Here is a 22,653-nt window from a genome sequence, read left to right as displayed (position 1 = left end):
CTCAGTAAATTGAATAGAAATGCCTCCTTGTTCATAGACAGATTTGCAGATGATGCTCTGGAGTAAAGCAGAAAAAGTTATCAAAACTAAATGTTTTCTTAGTTTCGTTTGTAAGAATCTACTGTAGCGGAATTTTTTGTATCTTTGCTTTTTTTAGATGTCACAAGAGCAGAACATGAGGCTAAGAACATTGTGTTTATTAATGTCATTTATAAATACCTAAGGAGACAGTATGCTTCCAAACACTGTGGTTATACACATTGCACGCTGCATAAAGGAATTAAACACAAAAGTGAACAGTGCTGTGAAAATAACTAGGAGAAAATACAAAATGTTATTAAGATATAATATTCAAATATGCTTTTGTTTTTTATTATGGTGGTCTTGGTCCTCCACACTATCAAGGTCAAGCTTTTAAACTTCCTCTAAGTCCAGTATATTCATCTATCTCTGCCTTCTTCTTTCCCAGAGCTTACGTGTCTCTCTTCATGCGCCACTTGTGCGAGCCCGTCGCTGATGGAGCCGAGACGTTCGCCGATGGCGTCCCAAGAGAAGGACTGTGTCGACAGCCAGTTCTCACACGTATTGGCGTCATGTCGCTCCTCAAGAAGAAGGTTAGATAAAACCTGTTGCCTTTCCTAGTTGCAGACAGATGAGGTGAATGATGCAAGTTATGACAGCTCTCATCCTCAAGAGTATTCTCTGGGGGAATCACTTTAATAAAGTACGACTGGTGTGTCTGTTTGGAGTACAATCAAACAAACTCGTGCTCTTTTAAAAAGGCCCCGTCACACAAACCTAAAGATCAGGCGGCAACCATCTGTCAGCCACCGGTCACAAGGGGATAATGTGTATTCCCCAACTGGTTGGCAAGTATTTGCTGGAGATTCATTTGTCATGACATTCACTGATAAGCCCTAGTCACACAGGTTAGTAACTCCCTCATAACCACCAGCCACTTCTGTAAAATGGGCAAACTGTGACTGTGATGGCAAACAGGTATACAGTGCTGCAAAGCAGACTTTACATCCTGCAGATTTCCACACAACAGCAGGACAGTTGACATTTGGTTGCATGGCTAAAGAGTTGGAAGTATGCAGCTGCACCTTCTTATTCTCTTTCACCCTGCAAAATGTTAAATTTGTCAGCAGTAAGATGAGTTTCGGACAGTCAATATTTGAATTTCTGACAAGGGTGTAGAATTTAGTAGAGAAAAAAGGGGCTTATTATAATATGCAATAACTACTGAACTGTTACTGGAAATAATTTGGATCAAAAATTAAAAATCAGTTTGAAGTAAAGGGAGAAGTTTGCTTTTTTCCTAATCTGAGTGTCACCACACTGTTTCTAAAAGGATTGGCTTTGTTATTTCTGACTAACTACGTGTGCGTGTAGGCTCAGATGCCATCTTTATCCTATAAAAAAGTCAAACTGTGTCTCTCGCTGATTCATTAGGTGACAGTTTATATTATGTGTCAGTAGAGAACAGTTCGATAATAAATGGAAGCAGGAGAAACCCAGCAGTTGTGTTTGTTGCTCCCTGCTGGCTCTGTGTCGGAGTCTTTCCTTTGAGTTAAATAAATGCTTGGAACATCGAACAGCAGCAGAAACAAAAAGTACTTCTTAAAACTGCATTAGTAGCTTTTATAGCTCAGATAAAGATTCAGAGTTCAAGATGTTTATCGTCGCTCTGATTGTGTAAATAGGGTCTTGTGAAATGTGAAAAACATTAAGTGTGCTAACTAAGACTCCAGTGTGTTTTGTACCAGTGCAAGTAAAGATTTATATGAACAACACTACTACTACAACACTACAGAGACATGCACTTTTGCAGTATGCATTGCTCATTTGTTGAGTGTATCTGTTATTTATTTAATAGTTTTACGGTTATAGGGGGGAAAATGTGTTCACTAGTCTGCTGGTGTGTGATATGTGGATCTTGTACCTCTCATTGGGCATTAGAGAGATCAGACTGTTGTGTGCATAAGTGCTTCCTGGATCTCTTCCCTACTTACTGGTCTATATTGGGGCCAGAACATCATCTAGTATTTTTCCATTTACAAAATTTTAGTGTTGTTTATCCAAGTTTCTTTCTGTCTCTGCAGCTTGCACTTGACCATGCTTGTCAGATTTATGTGTTTCTCTATCCAAAATATGAAAACCATGATAATCAGGGGTAAATAAACACCTTAGCAAAGAGTTTGCCCTTGCAATTCTTGCCATAACAGAAAATATCCAGTTTACTCAAGCATATCATGAACTCAGCTCTCATATAGCTGTGGAGAATTAACAGTAATATTGTGAATATCTTGTGCAAAAATATCTCTTGCAGTTAAATGCAAAGTGGGAACGCTGGACTGTGCAGGTAACTGCTGAAAACTACTGCACGGAGAGTAAATTCCTGAATGTAAATACGCTGAAAGACTAACGTAGAATAATTGCAACTACAAATCGTATGTAAGAAAGTTTGGATAAATATAATGATGATAAAGCACATCCAGATTTTTTTGTTTATAGGTGTTTTTGAAGAAAAGAAGAAATAGACCTCTTTCATGTGAAACGATCAATCATTACATCTTTAAATACCCTTTGATTTCTTTGCTGCTTCCACTTTCTCAGTTTATCTTAGTTTATCGAAACATCTTCTTTCCAGTTTTCAGTCCAACTTGTTTAAACGTGTACACATCCTGATCTGCTATCTGTGCCAGAGGGATTGTGTGATATACTGCCAGGCAAACAGGGCATGTGGGTGGTGTGTTTAAAGGAGGTGGTATTAGGTAAAGTGCGTGGGTGCCAAGTTTTTTTTTTGTTTTTTTTTTTACTGAGTGTTTCATGTTTTGTGTTCAGATCCAGGAGTTTGAGCACATCAACGGTCGGTGGAGTCTTCCAGAGCTCAAGTCTGAGGTTAGCATAGACAAATCCTCCTCCAGGGCCTCTTCTCCTGCGGTGAAAACCGCCACGCCCACCCCAGATGCCAGCTATAACAACACACCGTGCACCTCAAAGCCAGGTAACCCAAAAACATCCAATAACAGCGGCCAGCAGAGGGCGCTCCACGTAAATAAAAGCATCGTTGATGTGTAATGTGCAAATGATTTTACGTGTATGAACAAATGCAGCGACCCCTGCTCCTGCAGAGAAGATGGAAAAGAATGGGAAGGAGGGAGAAAAGGAGGAGGACAAGGAGGACGTTGAGGCCCTTGTGGAAAAAGAGAAACTGAAGGAGAAGGACGAAAGGAAAGAGGTGGATGGCAACAAAACTGCAGACCCTACAGAGGTGGGACTTGGTCCTCAAAATGCAAATCAAAACCTGCCTGCAGTACAGTGTCTTCTCAATTATTCCATTAATCTTAATATTTATGCATATTTCTGTTTTGGCAGTAAAACCTCTGACTTATTTCACAAATCTCTTATTTGTTGCACATATCCTCCTTTCACTGAAAATTAAAAATTATATTTTACATGCAGGCATTGCAGTCTTAAAATTATCTATGCAATCAGTTTCACGGTATCAGCAGTTTCGTGCAGTATGGTACTCAGTTTAAAGCCTAAAAGACAGAAAAACACCAAAAAAATATTCCACCACTCAAATATTAAGACTATTAAGGCCATAGTGGCAAATGAACAGGTGGATCTTATTATTTCTCTGATGTAGCATGTTTCCACAACAAATTGTGCAATTTTTTGTATAAATTTATTAAGCTAATTAGAAGATTTATTGTGGCCATCGAAGAGATTTCTCCCTGTGTGACCGTAGACTGTAAATAAAAGATGGATATAGGACGGAAAAGCCAGTTATGGTGCATCTTAACTTGCGTTCTGTTTAACAGCCAGCAGAGGGCGACTCTTCTGGTTGCAAATGTGGGGCTTTTTCACGGGACGTTCTACAAATATGCTCAACAGTTGTTGGCCGTATGGGATGTGACAACTTCTGGTTGCTAGGGAAACGTATCCCCTGACTGGTTGGGAGTGGTTCCCGGTGACTGCTTTGGTTGCTAGCAGATTGCCAGCAATCTGGTTGCTTGTAGGGACTTTTTCCTTCCAACTGTTAGCAAGTGAGTTGTTTGATTGTTGGGGCTGTCTCTCTGTTAATATAGAGTCCTTCCTTACCTTACAAAATAAAGCGCCTTGATGCAACTGTTGTTCTGATTTAGTGACAAATAAATAAAACTGAATTGACTTGAACTCAACCTGTCGAGTTTGTGTCACGCTCAGTTTCTTAGAGCAGTTTACCAGTGTTTGCAGACAAGTCCATCAGTTCCATTGACAGTTTTTACCACCGTGTTTGGGGAAAGCACGTTTCTCCTTAATTGTTGCCAGCATGTCTCTAGGCCTGTGTGACTGGGGTCTTGTTTACTTGACTGTTACGATGTCCTGGGCCGCCTGGCCGGTTCTTTTCTGTGTGGAATTTGCATTTTCTCCTCATGTCTGCGTGGGCCCTCTCGGGGTAATCCGGCTTCCTCCAAGAGTCCAAAGAACTACGGGTAGTGGGGTTCGGTTTACTGGTGACTGTGAAATTTCCATAGGTTTGGATGTGACTGTGAATAGTCTTGAAACCTCCTCTGTGTTAGCCGTGCAAGAGACCGGCGACCTGTAATCTGTCCATAGTGTGACCCGCTTCTCGCCTTATGGCAGCTAGAATAGGCCGAGCCATGACACTGAATTGGATAAGTGGGAGAAAATGGCTAGAAGGATGATCAGCATTAGAGTGAAAAAGATAATAAAGCAGGGTGTGTTTTAGGATTGTCCTGCCTTGTGATTGAGAAGTTGCACCACTCAGATTCACTCTCGTGACTTTGGTGACATCAAACTGGCTGTCTTTATATACAGTCTTTGCTTCTGGCGTGAAGATTTTGGCACATGACTGCAAACAAGATTATGTGATATTGCATTGTTTTATTGTCGGCAGCTTTCGTACTCCACAAAAGAAACATCGCAACATGTGTCTTCCGTTCAAAAACCTGAAAGCAAAGACGACAGCAACACGAAAGAGGACGAGAAGAAAGACACGAGCGATAACCCAGCTGCCTCTACAGAGGAGAAGAAAGCACAGGAGGAGACTAAAGACGAGACTAAACACACATCTAAGCAGGATTCAGAAGTTAAAGAGGAGAAATCAGGTGAACCCAAAAAAAGAGAAAAGGAAACTTGATAAGCCCAAACATTATAAGACTTTTTTGTTGTATTGTGAGTTCAAGTCTGACATGCACAAACACATAAAACAGGTTTATGTGACTCAGGTCCTTTGTTTTTGCAGAAGGAGAAAGGGTTGGGGAGGAGAAAGAGAAAGAAAAAGAAAAGCGGGAGGGAACACCTACCACAACGGAAACAACAGATGCCAAGGATAAGACCGAAGTGTCTGATGTGAAGAAAGGTGCGTGTCTGTTCAGTTCCTGGTGGTTAGACGTGTAACGGTATGCTGCAATAACAAACTAATTAACATTTTTACTGCTGTCGTTGATAGCAGAGGAGGTCAAGGGTGAAAAGGATGCTGGAAAAGAAGTCAAAGCAGCGAAGGAGGAGGCGCCGAAGGGTAACGGGAAGCCCCCGACTGAGCGACCTCGCTTCATGTTCAACATCGCAGACGGTGGCTTCACTGGTTAGTTACAGCAGATCTGGAATAGACTCGGTGTTGCGCGATAGTTTTCTGAGCTTTCTGAAGGTGTTTCAAAGTTTATCTTTGGACATTGGCTGCTTTTTCACTCATTTTTAAAACAGTTCTTCTACCTTGCCATTTTCAGAGGAATGGTTTTTTTTGTTTGACCCTTAAGCTCCTTGACACTGACATATAAGTCATTAGCCCAGAGCACAAAAATGCCCCTAAATCAAGTGATGAACCAATTTTGTGATTCAGAAAACGTAGCACAGAGCCAATTTTAAAGTATGTCTTTGCACACTTTGTCACAAAAACACAGTTTGTTCCCATTTCTTTAGTTGAATCTATAAACATAGTTTGACAGATATAAAAAAAAAAGTTTTTTAGCACCAATTAGATTCTCTTTAAGAAATAGGAAAAAATCCAGCAGAGCCCTGACACAGGACCTCAGAGATACATCTGGCCCTTCAGTTGACTTGGCTCTGTTGTTCACTGAAACTTTATCAGAAATGGTCTCAGTGGAAGGGTGGAAAGAGAAGCAGCGAGAAAAAGCAGGGACATGCCAAATTACGCAAGAACTGGACTGAAAAATCAGTGAAACAGGTCTGATGGAGTGAAATGTATAATTTTTGAGTGTTGAATGTCCTTCAAGAAGCCGCACAAACTCTCGTTTTTGCTTTATACACCGTATTTCATGTAGATTTGCACGTTTTAACAAACTGCTGCAGGTATTTCCCATTTTCCTAGCAAAATCTAAAGAAATGAGGGGGGGTCAAGGCTGTTTCACACTACTGTATATGATGTCATGCATCAACATTTCCTTCATTAGCAGCTTTATTCTCCTGTGTAAATTTTTATTTATTTTTTTGGAAGTGTTTCAGTGGTAATCAGAAGAAACAATCAAGGAAACATGTGTGAACAAGTGTTCTGCTAAATTTCATAGGAATTTCCATAAAGCTTGTTCAAGCGTCATGCTTCCGCTCATATTTCTATGATACTTCTTTTATGAACTTCCCCAAAACTAGAACAAGATATTTAAAAAACATTGTCAGATAATAAGACTTCTCTACATCTGTTGCATTTTGTCCTACGACTCTCAGTTCACTTTCTCTGTCTGAATACTGGCTTTGTGTTTGAAACACCCCCCCTGCTAATCAAGTGAAAAAGGTGTGAGGGTGAAAATATCCAGTTTGTCCAAAAACGTTGCCAAGCAGTCCAAACAACATTAAATGAACGAGCAAAACATTCCCCTTGTGTTCCAGAGCTTCAGTACAAAAGCAGCACTGAGCCAGAATTATCTCCTCCTTGATCGCGGACTCAGAGAAGCTCTGGGCGCGCCGTGTAAACCCGCCTCGTGTTCTTTACCTTGTGCTCGCTTCTCTCCGCAGAGCTGCACACTCTCTGGCAGAACGAGGAGCGGGCTGCCATCTCTTCGGGGAAGATGAACGAGATCTGGCACCGCCGGCACGACTTCTGGCTGTTGGCGGGAATTGTGATGTATCCTTGATGGCAGTTGCCCGGGCGATGACCCTGGCGGGTTTATTTTTCTATCGGCCGGGAGAAGCCCAGCGTAATAAGTCAACAAGCCGGCCAGACCTCAGTAAACAGCAAGCTGTGTGTCTGCTGGACACTGATGTGGAGGGTCATTTAGTTCATGTTGCTCTCTCTATTATGGTCATTAAGGCTGTGGAGTATTCACATTAAACTCATTAAACTTTCATTATTCTACAAGCTGATGCTGAGGCCTGTATAGACTGAAATAGAAGTCTGCCTGAAGTCTGCTTAGAGGTGAAATTAAAATGTAAAAAAACACACTTAGAAGAATAGCTCCATTTTGGAAGGAAACTCGCCTTTGTTTTCATTCTGTGTGAGAGTAAGATTAGAAGATGCTACTTATCTTTGTGCAATGCCATTGTTTTGTGGACTTCTATTTTAAAGCCCGAGTGTGGCATTTGGGCTGTTGCCATGTTGGTTTTGGAGCCAGAAGTGGCCGTACTTGAGCAAGAGGCTCCTGTGCAAAGTCATCAAATGAGGCTCGCTTGCTTCCAAGTAAGCTGCATCCCAATGGTGTGGTTGCATCACATGGACAGATACCAGCCGATGCGTGACGTCTATAGGAATTTAAAGGAATTGACTCACTTTTGGAGTCAGTCCTAAGTGAGATCTTAAGTTTTTAGCACTTCTGCTTTTGCTTCTTTTTTAAGCATCAAGTTTCGCTGCTTGCAGTAAAGGTCAAAAGTGGTCAATTTTTTCTGTGTGGTGCTGAAGATATTAAGAAAATAATTTACTGTTTCTTCTTCATTAACTTTAAATTAACTAAAGTAAAGAAAGGTGGATTTTTTTTATAACTCTAGACAGAGTAAGACTTGCTTTTTCTTTGTTTCTGGCCTTCATGCTTTAAAGCTAAACCGATCAGCTGCAGCCATTAAACATCATTATCTGATTTGGGCTTTAAAGGCAATTACGTTAAGCTTCCAAAATGGCAAAGTTAGTGCTTAGCAGGTACTTATATACCACTATGCTTATCTAGTTAAGCACCTTGTTTAACATTCACACTCCAATAGAGGCATCAGGGGATTCTGCATCATCTGCAAGGATGCTTTGACATGCGAAACACCAACTTTAAAGTTAGCATAGAGCCCACTCTACCTCCTGAGCCATAGCCACCGAAAAACATGGTTAGAGATGGAATGAAGGCAATCCCTTAACTGCATGTGTGTTGCAGGCTACAGGGGCCACCTTTTCTCCTTTTCATACAACTCAGTATTAGGTTAGCATAGGATAGCTATAAGAAAGCAGCACAAATGATCCTATAACCTCTGATGAAACTACAGATGTTTGCAATTACATTTTTTTCTCTTTTTCTAGTTTTTATTTTAAGCCAGGGATGTCAAACTCATTTTACACTGAGGGCCACACACAGACTACTTTGATCTTTACCACGCCGGACCAACAAACTCCACTTTCTGTCCTTGTAAAGACATTTAACTAAACATTTATTCCCTGAGATGTCTTGATATAAGAAAAAAGAAAATCTCAAAATCTATGAGAATACAATTAAAATGATTAAATAATTCAAATAGATAAATACAAAGATTAATGCCCTCCTTCACATTTTCCAAAGCTGTCCCATGGGCTGGATAGGAGTCTTTGCCGGGCCTATTTTGGCCCACAGACCTTATGTTTGACACCCCTGTTTTAAGCTACATTAGTGCACTCATGGTGATGACATGGTAGTGGTATTTATGTGCAGATTTAACTCCTGCTATGAACGTATCTTTTTTAAATTATGTTGTTAATACTTCTCCCCAATGCACCAAATGTCTAAAAGTGCTCCTTGTTGAGCTTCAGGGTGATGTTGTGTGCTTAGTTAGATACTTTCTATTGTCTTATTCCCAAAGTGTTGTTAACATGACCCTTGACCTCAGCGTCAGTCACGGCTACGCTCGGTGGCAGGACATCCAGAATGATCCCCAGTTCGCCATCATCAACGAGCCTTTCAAGACGCAGGCGAATAAAGGCAACTTCCTGGAAATGAAGAACAAGTTCCTGGCTCGGCGCTTCAAGGTAAGATGTGTCACGAAAACCTTCACTTCTTGCGTTCAACATTAGACTCGCACATTTTATAAATGTCAGTTTCCTCCAAGCTCTCAAAGGTCTCACATGTTGAATACAAATTCATACCACGTATGCGGGAACGTGGTGTGCCGTGAACACGACAGCGGATGGTTTCAGTCGCTATAAAAAGCCTTGCGGTCCAGTGTCTTCGATCACTTGACTCGGTTGATGGTCGGATGACAGATGCCCCTAGACCCACATATTAGCTGAATGGTATTGCTGACCGCTGCATTTCTGGAAGAGCTCTCATCCTGTTTTTGAGCGGCGCACATGTTTCAGATCCTGCACTCAACATCCTCATTTACTGCATCGCATCGCTTTTTCTGCCTCAGCCTCGTCGTTTCTCATTTATTTTCTCGCTAAATTGTTGTAGGCTTTCATGGGGGGTAAACCTGCCATCGAGAATGCACAGGACAGCAGAAAATAAAACGATTTCTCATCACGCTGTCTTAGTTGTAATTGGTTGTGTAACACGACAGCTTTTGCAACGCATTTACTACAAATAACTCCCTTTACCAGGACCCACACACAGATACCCATACACACATAAAGTGCATTTACTCACGAAGCTGGATTAATCATGAGAGGCCTTTATTATTAGTATGCCAACTAAGACATTGTTAAAAAAAACATAAGAAATTTGTAAGAAAATTGAGAAGATCTGGAGGTTTCAGTATAAATAGAGCAAAGGTCATCTGTTTTGTCAGTTTTCTTATTGGCTAAGTGTGACGCTGGTTTATTAATTCACTGTTTTTAATTAACCACTGTCTGAATTATTAATTACGCTGCATTATTAAGAATGTAATAAGGACTTTGTGTCACATCTTATTATTAGCAGTATTTTTTCAATCAGGTGTGTGGTTATATGCTTACTGTCAAATTACGCCAGTAAGTATAATGTGCTGATTCATTCAGTGTTTTCTCATCATTATCAGTCTTGATAGACTTTTCTCGTTTGATCTGGACACACTTTGTGTGATTATAGATAACTTTTGTTTAAGGATATTTATATCATACCTTTAAAAAAAAAAACATGGTCTTTTAAATTACAAATAAATGTATTTTTATGTATTTTTTATGTTTAGAAACATATTTTGTTGAGTGTTGATGGCACATTGTTAATCGCAGCATTTCCACCATTAGGACAGGATGCAGTGTGTTCACCCTGATTAAGTTTTCCATTAATAAATTGGTTGATTGGTTTAAAAATGTGAAAAAAGTCCCTCTCAATTACCCATGTGGGACCTTCCTTAGAGCCCGACCGATATTGGTACCGATATTTGGTGAGTTAAAAGTCTGATATTCCAATATATATCTGCTGATTTTTTTTTTTCCTTTTAGAGTTGAAAAATATAAACAGATTTCCCAAATATTTGTTATGTATAGTTACTTATTTACTGATTCACTGCCAGTTTCTGTTTGGCTCAGTTGCTCATTGATTGCAGCTTAACAGATACATGGGTTGCCAGTAGTGAAGCTGCAAAGTGTTCTCTAAAGGAAAAGCTATGCAACACCAACACTTGTAGTCTTTGTATCATCTAGCTCAAAGCTCAAAGAGTTGGGTGTTCGTCTTGTAATCGGAAGGTTGCCGGTTTGAGCCCCGGCTCGGACAGTCTCGGTCGTTGTGTCCTTGGGCAAGACACTTTACCTGCTGCCTACTGGTGTTGGCGAGAGCGGCTGATGGCGCGATATGGCAGCCTCGCTTCTGTCAGTCTGCCCCAGGGCAGCTGTGGCTACAATTGTAGCTGCCTCCACCAGTGTGTGAATGTGAGAGTGACTGAATAGTGGCATTGTAAAGCGCTTTGGGTGCCTAGAAAAGCGCTATATAAATGCAATCCATTATCTATTCTCTCCTTTTTAAATGTGCATTTATCTGCCATTATAAATGCCTTTTATAACGGCAGATAATATCAGCCTGCTGATAAACTGGTCCAGCTGCGATCTCCACAGTGCCAGTTTGACCCAACAACAGTCCAACCCTCAAAATTACTTACATTAAATTAAGATTGTGATTTATAAATAAATAATGGAAGCAGATCTTTACATTTTTTTTATACACAAGCAAAAACTTAAACGAGCAGTTTTTCCTCAGGTACTAGATCTGCTTCAGCCGTACTTTTACGGCCTGTTGTGTTGATTTTATAACCAAACTTTAGATTTTAAAAACTTTTTATATGATTTTTTAAATTATTTAAAGCTCCATTTAAGATAAACATACGATAAATGTAATAAAATGCACATATGGAACAAGAGTATAGAAGTTACTGACTTTAACTGAATACAGTGACGGTATCTAAATTGTAGCTGTGGTACATTATTAATATCCAGACTGGGAGTGGAACTATTGTGTAAGTTACGCAACAAGAGAGCCCTGCAGGCTTTGCAGACCAACTGAAGTGGCAAATTTTAGCGCTCTGTAATGTTTTTGTAACTTGATATCTGTGTTGAAGTGCACTTCATCACCGCGCTGTCATTTTGGAGCCTAGAGTGTGCAGGAAGGCCCAGAATACAGTGCAAACCACAATCAGTACAACTCTTAAATCACTTTTTTTTTTAAATTACATGTTTTTTTTTAATCATAGCAAAGCACATATACATGTTGTGGTTTCAGTGACCTCGGATTCATAAACAGTCCTTTCTCTGCTCTTTCTCCATTGACCTCCTCCCGATCCATCATCCTCCAGCTGTTGGAGCAGGCGCTGGTGATAGAGGAGCAGTTGCGGCGGGCAGCTTATCTAAACATGACCCAGGATCCCAGCCACCCGGCCATGGCGCTCAATGCACGCTTTGCAGAGGTGGAGTGCCTGGCGGAGTCACACCAGCACCTCAGCAAGGAGTCCCTGGCGGGAAACAAGCCAGCCAACGCTGTCCTGCACAAAGGTCAGGAGCGATCGGATGAAAGGCACCGAGAGTTGCGACGAAATTGCTTCGTGTTGTTCAGCGAACAAAATCTAACACAAACGTTTGCGTCGGGGAAGCAGATCTGCGCAGAGGCACGCAGACGGATTCAGAGAAAGCAGGGAAGATTGTCAGGCAGATAATCAGAGGGGGATAAAAGATCGGCGTATCTCGCAGCAGCTGTTGTGCAATCTTTTTTTGCTGAGTTGACCGTATCGCTCTGCCTGGAGCTGACTTCAAAAAAACGGCAGGCAGATAAGCTTACACAATGATAAGTGATAGCTCCAAACATTTCCTCGCTGGCTCCTTTGCAAGCCCGTCCATGTTTATATCGCGCTGTCGACAGAATAACACGCTCAGCACACTGCTGGTCTTGTTCTCGTCTCGTACGTCTTAACAGACCCGAACGCAATGAAGGCGAAACCTTTTTTTTTTTATCAGCAGCGCTGCGGACGGTGATTAATTACTTGTTAGGGTGCGATGACAGAGAGGGCAGATACCGGAGGATGGGAACTGTAATCTCTTACAAAAACAGCATCAACAATGTGCTATTTAAACATTTATTCTCAGCATTTGAGGAAAGAAAAGCAACAGCTTGTTGAAATAAAGCTGCTTAAGCAGACTATTTATAGTCTTGACCTTCATAGCACAGAAGCAGCCTCGGATGTGAAACACCTGAACTGCCACCTTCCAAAAAAAAGCACATTTCTTCATATTAATTGAAGATTTTGTGCAAACTAAATAAAAATGAGAAGCTGAAGCACCTGGTCGGTGGCTCTTCTTATTGTGGTCTTCTTATTGTTGTTGTCATTGCAGTGTTGAACCAGTTGGAGGAGCTGCTGAGCGACATGAAGGCCGACGTGACTCGGCTACCGGCCACGCTGTCCAGAGTCCCACCCATCGCCGCCCGCCTGCAGATGTCAGAGAGGAGCATCCTCAGCCGACTGGCCAGCAAGGGCACAGAGACGCACACACCCCCGGTCAGCACATCAGGCTGCCTCTGAATACAGCACACACACACACACAAACGCTGACAGGTTGAAACCTGCTCGAGCTTTGCCAGCCCTCAGTGGAAAAATAATAGATGGAAGACATCCAATGAAAACATAGAGCCCATTATCCTCACCCACCTGCACTTTTTAACTCCCCAGCTGCTTACTCTGCACTTTTTATTTTGGTCACCTTGCGCGACTCAAAAGGGGGTTCGTTTTATTTTATGATTTTCTTAAAATCACCACGTGCAGAATTTCTAAAGAAAACCTCTTTTTTTTGTCTTTCCCACGGTCTCTCTCCACAGCCCATACCTCCAGGACCCTACGCAACCCCTCAGAACTACGGAGCCCCCTTCACACCCGCGCCCCCGAGCGCCCTACACATGGGAGGGGCCAATTACAGTCAGATGCCACCCGGATCATTCATATCAGGTCAGTGTTTGAGGCCCCGCTGACACTGTAGCAGCTGTAAAGCACCAAAGTGTGTACTTAATATGACAGTAAGAAAGAAAAAAAAAAGCTTTGTCAGCAGAAAATGCAGTTTGTGGACGTATGAGAGACAAACAGGTGAGTTACTGAGTGATAATCGAACATCTCGAGGCATTAGGGCTTCAGTAATTATAGCACAGAAGAAGAAGCTTGTTTGATCTGTCTGACACTTGGCAAGCTGATGACTTTTACTCAGATTTATGCTTCTCTGCGGAGGTGTTGTTGCTGTGTCAGTGCAGCTCTGCCTCTGGCTCAGGAACTGATTCTTATCACAGCACGTGATTTAAGGATGTTTAAGGACAAAGCAGCGCCGCAGCGTCAGTTTAAGGGTTCTTTAGAGTCATTTTGTGCATTAAATCTGTATCTGAAGTGGCCGTAGTCATGTTTGTTTTTGTTTTTCGTTAACGTGCTGATAATTGACAGCGGTGGAGATGGTTTTGCTGGCTCAGGCGCAACATTCAGTTTGTCTTAGTAATTTCCCATCGATTTTTCCACATAAAAATTCAGTCTGCTCATCGGGAGGAGCTCTCATCAACCTGTGGGAAGCCGTGGTGCTGTTTTTAAATTTTTTATTTCTGGGTCTGGATCCAGTCTGAGAAAATGACTCTGGTGATGTCAAAGGGATCATTGTGGTCGGGGTTGTGCAAATTCACACTTCGCGCAGGTTTAAAATGAGCTCAGAGTTGATGGTCGCAGGTAACTCATTGCTGTTGAGCTTCTCTCAGTTTATCATTTTCAGTCAAATCTCTTCCTGCTGCTCCGAGCTGCTCCGAGTCATTGTCTGAATGAATGACTGCAAATGCTGCCTTACAATCACAGACAGTCATCTTTTAAAAGCCAAGAAAAACAACCACCGTGCAGTTTTTTCCACGTCTCATGAAGCAGAACTCAAAACAAATCTGTTAACCAGTGTCATTTGTAAACAGATCTGTTCGCTCTGGTGGCTCCTTTTGTGTTTTTTACCTTACTTACTCATAATTTTCTTGTTATCAGCAGTCGCACGCTGATATTTCTCAAGACTCCACCTTGGTTTCAAATTCTAAATTCTGTTCACGATGTGGCCAAAGTTCTGCTTTTGTTTTCAGGCTCGGAGCAGGCACCGTTTGCAAAATCTACAGATTAGTAAAAACGTGCCAACGAGGTGTATTGAGCGCACACACTTTACGGCGTCTAGTTACTCAGTCATGCCAAACATTCACTGAAAACTTTAGTGCACTTTTATACACCAGCTGCTCTTGGCCTGAGGAGAGCTGATTTAATGCCAGGTTCAGACTACATGATAACGCTGCGATCGTGGGCCGATCCAGACGATGTGGGCCGTCTGTTCGCCTACGGACTAAAACCGAGGCTCCATGCCTGACAGCCTCCTGTAGTGTCGCTCTAGCATGTTAAAAATGTGTTGGTGTCATCCACGACGGTTCCCTTCGGTTCAGATTGCTTTTTCCAGCTGTCAAGCTATTTTTTTCTACCGCTGAGCTCTGTACAGCTGTAATCATGACAATGCAAAAGAGGAATTATGTTGCTGGTGTGGTCAGAACTCAATATTATAATGACTGCTTCAGCTGCCATCTTCTGTTCCTTTTCCTTTCCTTGCTATCCTGGAAATTACAAGCTAGCACCTCTTTACACACATGTTTTGATGGATGACAAGCGTGACTCAGCGGGTGCAGTCTGTCATGTCTGTCAGTCATAAAGTGGCAGGATTTTATGCCTCAGCGATCAGCGTGACAGACAACTATCTTTTAGTCTCAGCTCGCTTCAAAATAGAAAGCAAAGAGAAAGTGCTTTCAAGAGTTCTTGAAAGCTTTAGTAATTAACCAGGCATGAAGGGTATAATGAAAAGATGGTACTGTGTTGCATTATGGGAAGTGCTTCACCCATGCTACTGATTACTAGTGGGTAAATCTCAGAATCTGCTGCAACAGTTTTTAGCGTTCTTATTTTTGCTAAACTGCATCACTAACTGGGTTTAGTCCTTACGCTACAGTCACACTGAGGAATGAATGGTTGTAATTGCTTTCAGTCTTGTTGCCTTTCAAATAGCTGCTTCAAAGATGGGGACCTGGGCTTTTGCTACTTGCAGTCAGTTGCTATCCTCAGAGAAACTTTAGTGAGTCGGGCAGCAATAAAACAGAAAGAAAACCAAATCAGTTTGCATTGGTTTGTGATTAAATTGGATTAAGTTGACAGTTACATTCAACCTGTTTGTGATAATATGATCATTAACGGTGGAAAGAGTGAACATTGCAAATCTGTTGCAGTCTGCATACTCAGAAATTCACATTAACTACTGACATCCAAAGAGAAATTCAGACATTTCTCCACAGATAGTGACATAGTTACTGCAGAACAGCAGTTTAACTGTAAAATATCACAGGTGCTCAGAAAGGCTTTCTTTTATATAGGAATATAAGTACTATGCAGATGCGTTGAGTGAAGTCCCCTATTGCAAAGAGATGCATTGCACACGAGTTGAGCTTATCAGTGCAGACTGACTCAGGTTGATGTCTTGCTGGCTAACCTCCAATCTGTTTGAGTCAGGCTGCAATTGTTTGGAGACAGGTTGCCTCCAACCAGGCATCCTGTGCAATCGACTTCAAATTGAAAGTTGTTGCCCTGAGGTTAGTCTGTTGGTAGTTGCTTCTACTTCTAACGAGTTTCCAGATGTGAAGAAAAAAATAAAATCCAATCACCGGGCAACCGCTGACTTTTCCTAGGCTCAAGGAGGTTGCTGTCATATTTTTTTCTCTAGCGTGACTGAGCCATTCATTTTCACTGTTTAATGTCCTCCTTGTTTTTATACCATCTGCTCTGGCAAAAGAAACCTGTGAGAAAACAGAAGCAGACAAATCCCACCGGTCACACTTTTTATAGTTTCATATTTGAAAGGGTGCGCGCCAACTCCAGCCTCCGAGACACCCCGACGGAGAAGCCCAGATCTGGCCGCAGAGATCGGAACTTGATTACTTGGCAACGTGCGCCGTTGATGGACAAAACCGGTCCAAAGTGCTGCTCCTATTTTTAAAGATGTCATTTGAGGAATTCCAGCTATATATGGTTATGCTGTTGTGGAAAAAAATTAGGCAAAAGAAAATGGAAAAATATTGCAGAGGCCTCGCTGAAATGAGCGTGCCTGGGGAATCGGGTATTTCAGGATGTCTTTGCATTACGCGTAGATTTCGGATCATTGCTCGAGTCTTGGGTTTCATTTTAATGCTGTGTCGTGTGACTGAAAGAGCTACCTGATGGCTTCTAAAGCAGCGCCCTTTTAGGCACTCTGAACAGTCACTTTATCTCCCCCCTCACCCCTAAGCAGGTTTAGTTGTGAAACCTTAAAAATCCAGAAAGGAGTCCGTATCGGAAAAAACCATCTGCAGCAGAGCTTTCTGATGTGGCTGCCAGATAGACACCTGAAATAGACATTACCCAAATCAAACACGAGCGTGCTGCGCTGCTATATTAAGGCGTTCTCATCTCTTAACATGTCCGGCCTCGAAACCTCAATACTCAGCTCAGCACTTATGGGATCTAATGACACATTGTGCAACGATAAAGCACAGCCGGAGCGCTATCAAACCTGCCCCAAGGAGCCTGTTTATTTTCTCTTCTTGGGTCCTGCCGTGGCTCTAATTACTTATTGAGTTAAGGGCTTAAGAGTTAAAAAAGCAGAGAAAAAGAAAAATCTATCTTATTTTGACTTCTTGTCCAGCTCTCCTCATCTGCAGTCTGTCAGGGCTCGCTGGCAGTTTTTCCAGGATGTATTTTCTCGTAATTAGTTTGGTAACAGCATGTGCTCTCCAGACGCGCTCTCTGCTCTGCATGTGCATTCGTGTTTGGAGATGTTTAGATAGCGGCGATGTGGCAGAGATAACTGGTAAAACCTGATATTCCCCAATAGCTTTAGCTCTAAAAACCGCAATAGCCAGCTTTCTCTCTCTCCAAGTGCTTCTCCTGTCCCTCTCGCTCGGTGTATCTTGATTTTTTTTTTTTTGTAATTGCAGACTGAGACATCTGTCAAAAGCATTGCTTTTTCGAGAGCCAGGGCCTATCTCTGAAAATGTCATTATGCTCAGGCTGTCTGGGTTCGGCCCGTGCCAAGAAAACATTCGGACTTTCTACCAAGGTATTTTGAGAGGGACCAAAGCCGCACGAGTTTGGTTGTTTAAACCTCGTGTTGTGACTTGTGAACTGGCAGAGGGCTGGGCCGAGCACCGGCTGCTTCAGAAATAGTCACACGCGTGCTGTGTTGCTTCGTGGGGTTTTTTTTTTTTGCTCACCGGGGGCCTTTTCGTGGCGAGACTGCAGCTGAAGCTGAGCGTGGGCCTGGGGGCTGCAGTCTCGAGCACCGCAGCGGGGCACAAGCACGCAGCAAATGAGACCACATTTACGGTCTTGATTGGGGTTGCGCTGCGTCGTGACCTTTTTAGATTGAGCCCGAAAGGGGGAGGGGGTGAGGGAAAAAAAGTGAGCTGGAGAAATGGACGGAGTTAAAATAACAATTCTCTGATTCTACGACCCCCCCCCCCCTCCATTAACAGCGCACTTCCCCAAGAGAAGCTCCCACACTTGAGTACACAAAACATGTCCAAAAATACTCGGGCTGTGGCGCTTTAAGTGCACATCTACTACTTTAGCTGCACTCTGTGAACCGCGCAACAAAACGTAACAATGCTCTGACGAAGGATTGTTTGGTGCTGTCTCACACGTGGCAGTCTGTCAGCATTTGCACAATAACTCGAGTTGCATTCTGGAGAGCCTGTTTCTGCCATCAGGACGCTACACATCTGTGCTAGAAGGAGTCCCACACATTAGACCAGACTTCATCCTTTAGAGGCGTAAACATTAAACAGATGGAGTGGAGCACGCGTGTCTGCAAGTACCCATCCTGCTAAAGTGTCCTTGAGCAGGACACTGAACCTCAGCTCCCCCCACCCCTCCACCACTCCAGCTTCGGTAGCTCTCCCCTGACCTCCGACCTCCCCCCCCACAGAGAGGAGGGAGGCAAACTAAAAGAGCAAATCCCTACAGGGACCAGTTAAGTGTCACATTATCCTTCTCCCCTCTCCAAGCCTCCACTACAGTCTGCCGCTTGTCTGCCCCCACAGAAGCCGCCGCCGCTGCTGGGGCCACCGGGGGAGCTGCTGGTGGAGCCACCGGAGGGCCAACCGCTGCCAGCGTTTGCCAGAAGACCAAGGAGCACGATGTGGTGCAGCGGCAGCGTGTGGTGGACCTTTGGAAGGACGGAAAGTCAGAGGGGGCCATCGGGCAGGAGCTGAGGATGCCTAAATCCACGGTGCACAGCATCATCGTCAAGTACCGCCTCAGCAACACAGTGGAGAACCTGCCGCGCAACGGGCGACCAAAGAAACCCTGAGGGGCAAAAGCGGGGAGGTGAACACTAAAACAATAAAAACAGGGCAACGTTTGGATGGAAAAACAATCGTGGAATGTAACAAAAATGAGACGAGAAGCCGAATGCATGAGAGCGTTTCCAAAAAGGATCCAAGGATAGAGCACTTTGACACAGCTGGAATGTGAGGGATATAAAGGGAGAAGAAAAGATCGCTGGATGGATTGAATAAGGATGGGAGGCAGAAAGGAAAAAAACACAAAACAAGCGGACATGAAATGTGAAAAGAAAAGTAGCGGCGGCACTTTGATCCACTAAAGAAAACAAGCAATCAACTGCATAAGGAGTGAGTCCAAAATAACAAGGGAGAGGTGAAAATCTGGCCTTGAGATCAAGTACTAATGATGCCCGGGGGGTGGTGGGGGTGGTGGGGGCAGAGACAAAAAGAGAGAGTACTTATCTGGAACAAACGAACCTTACTTTGAAGGCCTTGGCCAAAAAGAATGGGGGTGGGATTGGGAAAGCTGCTTAATGCAATCACAGGATTTCAAAAACTCTAAATTAGACGCCGAATAAAAAGAAAAAACAATGCAACAAAAGAGGATCTTTTTTTTTGTTTAATTCCTCCTTATACAGACTTCTTTAGCTCTTCTATTTCTCCCTCTGAGACAAGAAAAAGATTTCCCTCCGGATCAATTTTTCATCCGCCGGCTGGCTGAACAAGGCTGTCCCCTCGATCTGACCCCGTACTCCCTCATTCCTCCGCAGTCTTCAACTCCTCCGTCTCTCTTTCTCAGTCGAACACGCTCAGATATGCATATATATTACACGCTCTGGAACTCGCACACAACCTGTAAAACCTGCAAACAAGTGAATTTATCTGCTGAGTATAGGCAGATGAAACCCAAACTCAAAATAGAGCGAGCGAGATAAAGTGGACCGAGATTATCTTGCAAAGAAAAAACAACAAAATCGAGGGGCGAAAGTTTAAAAAAAGAAGAAGAAAAAAGTTTTCTAAGTATAAAACACGACTTCCCATGGACTCTCTTGCCCTCTCTCGCATTCCTGAGTCCAAACAAGACGCATAGATGTAAAAACTGAGACGATGCCTTTGTCCAGCGGTTGGCAGCTCTAACCCAAACTGATGGACAGCAAAGACATGTACTGTATTAGAAAGCATACTTACTGTTGCACCCGTTTTCTTTGGGGGGGAGTGGGGGGGTCACTAGAAGGGGAATATCACTCTAATGAAGTACTTACATTTCCTGTTTTTAAGCCTAATCACTGAAAAATACAAAAGATCATAATTTATGAGCGGCTCTTCCCAAAAGATGAAGACTGTAATCTGTCATCGAAGAAAAAAGGGAGACTCTCTTTGAAGGCGTTTTTTTTCTTTTTTTGTTCTATGAGTTTCCTCGCTGTGACAGCGTGATGGATTCCACGCTGGAAAATGTCCCCTGAACCCCGAGAAAATAAAACATTCTGGACCGTGTCATCGTTTTTCCAGCTTGGTGTGCGCGCTGTGTGGCGTCCTAGAGATGAACCATTCTGCCTCGTATCTAAAGGGAAAAAGCAATGAATTTGGATTGCTTTCAGCTAAAACTGAGTGGTATTTCCCTTTGAGTTTAAAGGACTTAATGACCGGAGAAGTGTGGTAGCAGTGCGGCCTGCAATGAGAATGTCGTGCATGTCTGTAGGTTAAGAAATGAGTGTGAATGTGTGTGATTTGTGCCAACTGTTTGACATGCCTGTTTGATGTCAGTACGACTTTGGATAGCTTACTAGAAATATTAAAGTATTTTGTTCAAATATGTTTTTCTGCTCTTAGAAAATAAGCTAAACATCTTAGATCAGTCAGTATATACCTTAAAGTCTGTTATCCTGATTGCAATTCAGTCTAAAATAAGCAAAACTATGACTTGAAGCTCTCGTTGGTATTTTCTATCTAAAGAAAAGATGGAATTAATATGTTGTACGTGTGAAGTGCACACATATCGTCCGGCTCAGCAGTCGGGAGTATTTTAGCACCTTTCGGTTTAGCTCTGTTTTGGTTCAGTGACTGCTCTCAAGACTGTTTCCAGCTGCAGGCAGCTGTTTTCAGAGGAAATAAATACAATATATGCATCCTGCCCATCCCCGGGAGCAGCGAGTGATCGTGGTGGAACAGAGCTAAAATGACAGAATAGTGCACTTACAGTGTCTTCACCACTGAGGGACATTTTCCATAATTTCACAACTTTGTAGCTCAAGACTTCATGTTTACAGGAGTGGATGCAATTTAAAGCTAATAAAACAGCTAAGCTATCGTTAGTCATGAGCTGATTTTTATGAGACTGCATTTTAGGAAACATGTTCCTCCGGGTGCCTGACCGATATATAGGATCAACACCGATACTAATGTCTGTGATGTAAAAATCCGATATATCGGCTGATTTTTTTTTTTTTCCAGACACATGAGACATGAACAGGTTTCACTCGCATTAGTTATTCATTTACGCTCTGCCCGAAGTCTGCTCAGATCCGCTGGTTGTTGTTTGTAGCGTTCTGAAAACCTATCTGGTCGTTAAGTCTGACGTCACTAGCCGTGTCTGGGCCTAAACTCCGCTGCAGGTCCATATATCAAATGATCACTATGGCATTACTGAGAGTTGAAAAACTGTCTAAAGTCTTTCATCTTTAATAAAACGATCAGCGTTCTGCTCTACCAGGTGTAACAATTGAGTTTAACATCCAGACATCCATGAAAACGGAATTTATGACATTTAACAGAGTTAGAAGTTAGCAGGGAGTTAGCTCGCTAGTTTCTATCTAAATACAATATAGCATGTCCTGACTTCGGGGTTTTGGAAACAAATTAAAACGTACAGCTCTGTTATCACTTCCAACATAAATGAAGACAGAAAACTAAACAGCAGTGATGTTTGTAGGGTTACTGAAGTTTGGTTAGCTGGTATATAATGATGTGCTACGTGACCGCTAGCGACACAGCTATGTTAGCATAATATAAACAAGCTAGCTTTTTTTTCCACTCGATAAAAGTTAACGTGAGTGTTCTCGGTGGTCAGGAACAAATGTAATCGCATGGCAGGATGCTGTAAAAGGACCAAACTTCAGCCAGGAGAACAACTGAGATAATCCATCCACAATATGAGGTTAGTCATTCATATACTGCTGCATGGGCTGGGCTGTAGTTACATCCTAAGGTTTTAAAAACTGAGCTTAAATAAATCATTAGCGGTAATAAAAGCCGAGTGAGGTCAACAGTGATCACTGACTGTTTTAGGAGCTTTTTGAGATCAAATAGAAGAAAATACATAATATTAAACATGTTAACAACACAAAAGCCATATTAAACGCAGACTACTTTAGGCCCGGAAGTAGGATTCGTCACGTCATCACTTAACGACCGGATTGCCAAAAGGGATGTTGCAGAAGGCCCTCTGGTGGGCAAACTATGCAACGTCAGTGATGGCTAATGATGGTTCTTCCATTTCTTTTTTAAAATGTATCAGCCGTTATAAATGTCGATATCGTTCGATTGTCAATTAGCTAATATTGGCTGATGATATCTTAACACAGATTGCGCCCGTGAGCAGCTGAAGCCTGCTCACATGTGGTTAATCATTAAACTCTGGACAAGCAAACTACAAATGAAGGCCAGAAAGCTTCCAGTATCAAATATCTTCTACCTTGGAAAGAGTCTACATCTT

The 22,653-nt window shown here is 42.5% G+C and overlaps 1 protein-coding gene across 1 annotated transcript in view; it reads left to right on the top strand.

Annotated features, from left to right (window-relative positions):
- The window catches only part of chd3 (chromodomain helicase DNA binding protein 3), a 48,452-nt gene extending 26,912 nt beyond the window's left edge, over positions 1 to 21,540 (top strand). The window contains exons 30-41 of the mRNA XM_013913789.1: positions 470 to 614; positions 2,848 to 3,010; positions 3,120 to 3,277; positions 4,910 to 5,120; positions 5,258 to 5,374; positions 5,465 to 5,599; positions 6,985 to 7,093; positions 9,031 to 9,163; positions 11,899 to 12,094; positions 12,929 to 13,092; positions 13,410 to 13,536; positions 18,699 to 21,540. Of these exons, the coding sequence (XP_013769243.1) occupies positions 470 to 614; positions 2,848 to 3,010; positions 3,120 to 3,277; positions 4,910 to 5,120; positions 5,258 to 5,374; positions 5,465 to 5,599; positions 6,985 to 7,093; positions 9,031 to 9,163; positions 11,899 to 12,094; positions 12,929 to 13,092; positions 13,410 to 13,536; positions 18,699 to 18,967 (1,927 nt within the window). The 3' untranslated portion in view covers positions 18,968 to 21,540. The remainder of the gene's footprint in view (positions 1 to 469; positions 615 to 2,847; positions 3,011 to 3,119; positions 3,278 to 4,909; positions 5,121 to 5,257; positions 5,375 to 5,464; positions 5,600 to 6,984; positions 7,094 to 9,030; positions 9,164 to 11,898; positions 12,095 to 12,928; positions 13,093 to 13,409; positions 13,537 to 18,698) is intronic.
- The last annotated feature ends 1,113 nt before the right edge of the window (positions 21,541 to 22,653 follow it).

This window comes from Pundamilia nyererei, unplaced genomic scaffold (assembly GCF_000239375.1).
Source record: "Pundamilia nyererei isolate P.nyererei 1_Seehausen unplaced genomic scaffold, PunNye1.0 scaffold00151, whole genome shotgun sequence".
Lineage (NCBI taxonomy): Eukaryota > Metazoa > Chordata > Actinopteri > Cichliformes > Cichlidae > Pundamilia > Pundamilia nyererei.
The sequence above is the reverse complement of the archived record's forward strand: the minus strand, read 5'-3'. Positions and strand labels throughout refer to the sequence as shown.